General features: G+C 47.3%; 1 protein-coding gene across 2 annotated transcripts in view; it reads right to left on the bottom strand.

Annotated features, from left to right (window-relative positions):
• The window catches only part of LOC108251229 (sodium channel protein type 4 subunit alpha), a 102,022-nt gene that overhangs the window by 27,985 nt on the left and 66,335 nt on the right, over positions 1-7,702 (bottom strand). For both annotated transcript variants that reach the window (XM_037973131.1, XM_037973130.1), the window contains exons 19-22: positions 6,999-7,139; positions 6,795-6,915; positions 6,517-6,707; positions 2,083-2,206 (exon numbers count right to left, since the gene is read on the bottom strand). In XM_037973131.1, the coding sequence (XP_037829059.1) occupies positions 2,083-2,206; positions 6,517-6,707; positions 6,795-6,915; positions 6,999-7,139 (577 nt within the window). The remainder of the gene's footprint in view (positions 1-2,082; positions 2,207-6,516; positions 6,708-6,794; positions 6,916-6,998; positions 7,140-7,702) is intronic.

The raw sequence follows: 7,702 nt of genomic DNA, 5'->3' as shown, positions 1-7,702 counted from the left end.
CAAGCGGGACGAGCGGGGCGGGCAGGGCGGGGCGGGACGAGCGGGGCGGCTGGGGAAACCTTGGACAGTCTGCGGGGACTCAAGTCCAAACTGAGGACAGAGGACAGAGGCCTGGACCCAGCTGAGCCTTTCTGTCCTTACAGAAGGAATGCTTGTCGCCCGCCACAATGAACGACTCTCAGCTACTATCACCCCAAATGTTAGCTCAGGACCTGCAAACTGACACTTCCTGAGGTCAGCCTGCCGAGGCGGCCATATTGAATTGGCTCTTTGAGCAGCGGTCGACAACACAAGGAGAAAACCTGCAGCTGCATTTATCTGTCTGTTAGTAAAATATCTGAGGAGCCAGAAATCACTGGATGAGCGCCTCATACCGATTAACCTGTGGATCCAAAATGGCTGCCACAGCTAGCTGACAGGAGTGGTAGTCGCTGAGAGTCGGACTCTGAGGGCGAACGATCACATCTGGTTGTTTCAATCATTCAAGGAACGATTTTATTTTAAAATAATTATAAAACTGAGAAGATGAAACCTTAAACAGCCCATTTTAAATGTTTATAACCAGAGAAAATGAACTTTTATTTTCTATAAGTGGGACTTTAATCCCAACATTCTCCCAGGATCAGGACCGTTAGATGTTTTTAAAATAAAAACATTATCACAGTTTAACGCATGACTTTATAAACATATTCAGTTAAAAGCTGAAGATATTTACTGGAATTAAACTACAAACTGGCTCTGATGTAAAAACATCATTTTTTAAAGGAAATTCAACAAATATTTGCTGTTTTTAGGGTCAAATATAAAAAAAATAAAACATGAAGCAGAGTTTATATCCAAAAACCAACATTTTACTAACTTTCAGGTAAAAACATCTGTTTGTGTTAATTTGTGTTAAAAGTCTGAATTTGTAATAAATGAGTGAAATCAGCAGTTTTGTTGGCAACAATTACGAGTCGTAAACAAAGAGGAGGAATAGTTTCTGTTTTCTGACATAATTGATTAATGAACCCTGAAAGAGGAAGTCAGTGGTGTAAAACTGGGTCAGAAGCATCTAAAATCATCTAAAATCATCTAAAATCATCTAACATCCTGGACTCTGTCAGCTGTTTGGGTTTTATTTGATGTCAGTAAATCTCAGGTTTGACCACACGAGGAAGAAACGATTCGTCAGGCAGCCGTGAGACACGATACTTCAGGAGTCCTTCGGTTTATTTCCTCGGATGTTAAAGCAACAATAGTTGAGTTTGTCTCACCTGAAGACAAATCTGTGTGTTCCAGTAAAGATCGGGCTGAGTCAGCGAGGAAACAAGGTGTTTGCTTCTCACCTGGGTCAGTAGGAACACACTCATTAATCTGATCTGAGAGTTTCGGGCCAAGTGGAGGCGTGTGTGTGTGTGTGTGTGTGTGTGGGGATACACCTTTACACATCTACAAATAAAAGGACTAATTCCTCTCAGCAGCTGCGCGGGAAGTTTTCTTCTGGACTTTGTTTGAGTCCTCGATTCATCAGAACAAAAAGATTTGCTGCAGAATTAAACCAACGATGATGAATTAAAGTTCAAATCTTTGTGAGAAATAAAAAATAACTATTTATCCACCGACTAACAAACCAGCGTTAAAATATATTTAATCCAAACTGTTGTTTTCTCTTCATCGTTTCTTCCTTCAGCTACTTTCAGCCGTTCAGGTATCAAACCTTCGGCTCGTTCAGGACATTTTAGCTGTGACTTCTGGCTTTTGTATCATTTTTAATAATTTGACTTTTTATCTCCCAGAAAGGAATGAAGGACTTTAAATACCTTTAAATACTTCAGTTTTAGCTTTTAGTTACTGTTCTGAAAGTTTCGGTGATGATGATGAGGAGGAGGAGGAGGAGGGCACGCAGATGGGGGCGGGGCTTGAAGACAGACAGGTCGACAGTCTAATCTGTCACTTCAGTAGAAAACATTGTTTTTGTTGTCTGTAGTTTATCCGAAGCTGTCAGGATGTGCAGATGTAGCTCACAAACACGATGACAAACTAATTTCTACGCCTCAAACACAAACAGGAAGTGGTTTAAGTCTTAACTTCTGTTCTCACCATCAGGAAAGCAGTTGTCAGGATCCATGGCCTCTTCGGCCAACTCCGAGTACTCATCCTCCTCCTCGCCGGGCTTCCTCAGGTCCACGGTGCTGCCCTCTGATAGGCTGATGTCATCCTTCTGCTGCAGGAGACAACCAATCAGAGCATCAGAGCCAGAAGCATCAGGTTCAAACTTTCCCTGCAGGTGAATTAAGAACATTTATTAATAAATGAGACGACAGGAGGACCGATCCAAACATCGGTACCATCAGAACCATCCATGCTGCAGTTATTGTTTCTGAACAAAAAGCTTTAACTTTAAAGAAATTAAGCTCTAAAATATTTAAATTATTATTATTTAAATTTTAATTATTTAAATTTGTCTTTTTTATTTTAAATAAAAATGGAAGAAAAGATGTTGGATGTAAACTCTAAACTTTAGGTCTTAAAAATGCCGGTCCTGTTGGTACCGGTCCTGTGGGTACCGGTCCTGCGGGCACCGGTCCTGCAGGCACCGGTCCTGCAGGCACCGGTCCTGTCGGTACAGGTCCTGTCGGTACAGGTCCTGTCGGTACCGATCCTGAGAGTACCGATCCTGTTGGTACCGGTCCTGTCGGTACCAGTCCTGTTGGTACCGATCCTGAGAGTACCGGTCCTGTTGGTACCGGTCCTGGGGGCACCGGTCCTGTCGGTACCGGATCAGTACCAAACGCTTCAGCGTTCCACACCTTCAAACAGAACCGTTAAACTGTAAAAGCCACAGAAACTCAGGTAAAGACCGTCTGCTGTTTCAGGAGGTGAATAAGTTTAATCCTGACGTGTTTCTGTGAGACAATCAGAACTGGGCTGGACCGGTCCAGTTTTACAGAACCAGCAGGAGTTCTGGCTCCAAACACAGAAACTGCAACTTCAAAACGCTCAGACTGCGGGCCAGGAAAACCGCCGTCTGTTCCCGGTAAAACCTGGACTCAGCGTCAGAACCCCCCACCTCAGTCCCAGCGGACTTTAAAGGTCCCCGTTTGCAAAGCATCATGGGAGATTAACGGTACAAAGAGACGGAGGGACGGGGGCTGCTGAGGACGGAGGAAATTTGGCGAGTTAGTCTTTGGTCTGGACAAAGAAACAGCGAGCGTGTGTGTGTGTGTGTGTGTGTGTGTGTGTGTGTGTGTGTGTGAGCGCGTGTGTGTGTGTGTCAGCGTGTGTGTGTGTGCGTGTGTGTGTGCATGTGTGTGTGTGTGTGCATGTGTGTGTGTGTGCGTGCGTGTGTGTGTGCATGCGTGTGTGTGAGTGTGTGCATGCGTGCGTGTGCATGCGCGTGCACGCACAGGTGAACGAACTACCTGAGTCAACAGCTCCTCATGAATACATTCAGACTCCGTGACAAATGCCAGCCTTGGACACGAGCGGCGGCGAGCCACGGAGCCAAACAGACGAGGACACACTCCTAATCTCTGACACACACACTCACGGAGACGTGCACACAATGTAACGTGCACGTGTGGCCGCCCGGAGCCAGAAGCTCCTGACAGCTGACGGGTATAATGAGGCGTTTAAATGTATTTTTACTCCGAAGCTTTTCTGTGGTTGAGCAGAGAAACCCTCTCAGGGACAGCAGAGTCACGTGGACTCTGTTTCCGGTCGTTTTAATAAAATAACTTAGAAAAGGACCAGGTTCTGACTGAACAAAGATGGTAAAATTAGACACGCATGTAGAAAATAAACTTCCTGGATTATCAGGAGTCTGACGCAAGTTTACTGTCCTTCAGTCTGAAGGTTCCTGTAAAAAATCTGATCTTTAAGAGCCAATAAGAGGCTCAGCTTCAGCCTGGAGCTGCTGGTCATCACCTGGAGCTGCTGGTCATCACCTGGAGCTGCTGGTCATCACCTGGAGCTACAGGTGTGCGTTAACACAACGCCAAGCTGGAAACACATCAGCAATGAGCAGGTGGAGACAAGAGTTTCAAGAAAATTCACAGATTTTCACTCAAAATCACTAAACTCTGTCAAAGATTAAATATCGCCTTCAAAATCCCAGACCAGAGGACAGCTTTTTACCCAGAATGCACGGCGGTGGAGGGCTGATGGTCTGGGCTCCTCTGTAGACCAAAGGATGGTGGAGTCCATGTTTAAAATGAAACCAGTGAAGTTTAACGTTCCCCGGTGTCTCACTCAGGTGGATGAAACTCTTCAGGCTTCTCGGCACGTGGTTGCCATGGAGACGGGTGATTCTTTACCTCGCGGTTGTTCATCTTGGAAGCGAGGAAAAGCTCGGTCACTGCTAACGAGGACGAACACAACATCTTTCAGGGGGACGGTTTGTGGGTTTTGTGCTTAGGAACGCAGAAACGTGTCACACTCTTCATCTTCCCACCGGGAGGAGGAGGAGGAGGAGGAGGAGGAGCAGAAACTGAGACCAGACCAGAAAATTTATAATTTTAACAAGATGAGCAGCATGATGGGTTCCAATCAGGAGCAGGCAGGTTTATTTCCTTTAAACGAAGGTTTGAATCTTCAGCTGCTGGGAGATAAAATAAAGATTTTATCTCAAACATTCAGGTTTAAATTTGAATCTGTTTTAGGAGAAAATGAACTGAATGTCTGCATGAATTTATTTTTAAGTATGTCTGAGTATAAAACCCTTCAGTCTTCACTACATTACCCACAATCCCTTGGTTCCCAGGTTCTCAGGTTCTCACAGGTGTTTCTGTGTTGTGATGAAATGAAATCATTCGGACACTTTGCTGTTTGATTTCTGGTGTTTTGATGTGGTTCATCTTGGTTCAGATGAGAGAAATCAAAGCAGGACGCTCGTCTCCACCACCTGTCTCTGCAGACAGACGGCACCTGGATGTCTGTCAGCCGAGGTCAGAGGTCATCAGACACACACGCACAGTTTCACCTGGGACTGAACATGGACACACACCCAGACTCATCCTGGTTCTGTTAAACCGGTTTGACTCCAGTTCAACTTGACCTGGTGTCTCATAAACTGCAGGACAGATGTAAGGTTGGACCTCCAGCTGGACATAAGAGTCTCGTGGACTGGGTCAGGTCCAGGTGGTTCTGGAGCTGCTCGCTCAGCGGTCCTGAGCCACACCTGAACCGGGCTGCTGACTAATCTCACGGACCTGCAGGAACATTCCTCACCTGCCTATCTGGGTCAAACTCGGGCTAACGCGCCGCGTCTGGAACCATTTTTCACGTTTATGTTGCTGATCCAGCGAGGACGCTCAGGAAATATTTCCCCGTCAACAAACACAGAAAGTTACGGAGGAAAAACACCAGAGGTGGTGGAAAAGCTGCTGAGATTCATTATTTCTGAGCGCAGGAACAATTATAGTCAGGGGTGACGAGGAACAGGACGTCATCTCGCTGCGAGCAGCTGGTTCACCTCCAGGAGAGCAAGCTTCAGTAAAAACATCAACTTTCTTCTCTGAAGCCAAAAATACGTTCTCCTTTTCAAGACTGGGACAGACCAGACTCTTATTCTGAAGGGTATCTGTGAGCTTTATTGTGAAACTCCAGGTCCAGTCTTCTTCCTGTTCCTCCTGAACATCAGAGCTCTGATAAGAGACGACAGGAAGGATCTGTGGGGGCGGCCATGATGGAAGCAAAGCATGCTGGGTGATATAGAAGACCCAGAACCAGTTCAGGCAGAAACACAGAGTAAAAAGTAAGCCTCAGACAAACAGTCAGAACTTCTTGACCCGTGAGCAGCAGAAGGTTCTGATGGTTCTGCAGGATCCAGACGTGTCATGAGGAACCATGAAGGGAACTGAAGAACGTTTCAATAACAGATGAATTAATCTGAAGATAATCAGGAAACGTTAGAACTCAGAACCAGCTGAAAGATCAACAGATCCAAAGAGGAAGTGAAGCAGAACAGGTGCAGAACATGATTAAAGAGGAGAGGTGAGCTGGACTGAGTCAGCACAGGTGCACACACACACACACACACACACACACACAAATCTATCATTTCATGTTGGAACAAAGAAACGAGCAAACATCTCCTGCTGCCTCAGACTGAGATGTTTTAACTTCATGAGCTGCTCCTGAAGCAGATATCTGAGAAATGTCACACACACACACACACACACACACACACACACACACACAGTCCTCTGAATGCATGAAGGCACAGAAACCCACACTAAATAACTCATATTACAGCCAGACAGGAGCACGCACTAACATACACCCTTTTAGCAGAAACGCAGCCGTGCGGAGCGAGAAAAACGCCGGCCCATAATGCACCGCCTGAGGTCTCCCATTCTGTCTGAGAGACCCCGATAATGTCTCCGGAACAAACAAACTCAGAAATCTGTTCACTGAAGTCCTGAATCTCTTATTTTCTTAGGATTCAGTCATTTAACAGCTTCTTTCCTGAAACTGGACTGAAACTCTGAATGAACGGGACAGATACACGCCACGCTGTCATGGCTGACTCACCTCCTCCCTCTCCTCGTCTCCCTCGGACGACTCGCTCTGCTCCCCTCCTCCCCCCTCCTCCTCCTCCTCCTCCTCCTCCTCAGGGAACTCCACGTCGGACTCTCCGGGGGCGATGGGGACGCTGATGGTCAGGTTGGGGTTGGTCATGTAGCTGTCGTCCTCCGGCACCACGTACTTCTCTACGTGACGACCTGAGACGGAGGAAAAATCAGTGAGGTCCAACCTGAGGAGCACTGAGGACGTGTGTGTGTGTGTGTGTGTGTGTGTGTGTGTGGTACCGATGACTGCTCCGTTGGCCTCGGTGTGTATCGAGCTCAGACGTTTCAGCTTCATCATGGCTTTGGCTTCCTTCCGTTTCTGACGTCGGCGCTTCAGGTTCCCGTTAAAGAAATCCATCACCTGAACAGAGACACGATCCCAGCCTGAGATGTTGCAGATCTTCAGCAGGTCAGCAGGTCGGCCTGAATGCCTCAGCAGCTTACCTGCCGGCGGCACCAGGCCAGTCCTCTGGTGATCCGGTGGATGGCGATGTGCAGGTTGTTCATCTCTCCGTCGTCATCTGGAGCCGACAGGTTGTCAGAGCTGAAACTGCTGAGGAGCAGAGCCAGGAAGAGGTTCAACAGCTGGAGACAGAAGGACACGAAGGGAGAAGGTGCAGGTTGGATTTCTCTGCTTTCAAAGTCAGGAAGACAGAAATCTGCACAGAGGTTTCATGTCAGCATCAGATTCTTCAGCTGCCTCCATCTCCCTGTACCCCAGCATTCTCCTCTGTCCCCCCAACCCTTCAGGGTACCCATCAACCCAACGGAGAGCAGAACAATCCATAAAGATCAACCAGAACAATCCATAAAGTCAGTACAGTTAACAACAATCCATACCTTCGACTCTGCGACACCAAGAATCCAACAAAACCCACGAATCTCTCAGCTCCATCATCCTTCTTACAAACACCAACAGTTGTCTCCTAAATATTGATAACAAGCTGCTGACGCACAACTCCTGCAGGCTGGATGTTCCACAGCTGCTTCTTACATAATCAGACTGGACCCAGCAGCCTACTGGAAACCAGGTCTCTGAGAGGGGCCCACGGGTCAATGCTGGACCCCAGGAACCCCACCCTGACCTCTGAGAGGGGCCCGTGGGTCAATGCTGGACCAGGAGCCCCACCCTGACCTCTGAGAGGGGC

Source organism: Kryptolebias marmoratus, linkage group LG21 (assembly GCF_001649575.2).
Source record: "Kryptolebias marmoratus isolate JLee-2015 linkage group LG21, ASM164957v2, whole genome shotgun sequence".
Lineage (NCBI taxonomy): Eukaryota > Metazoa > Chordata > Actinopteri > Cyprinodontiformes > Rivulidae > Kryptolebias > Kryptolebias marmoratus.
This window is presented reverse-complemented; position numbering and strand designations above follow the sequence as displayed.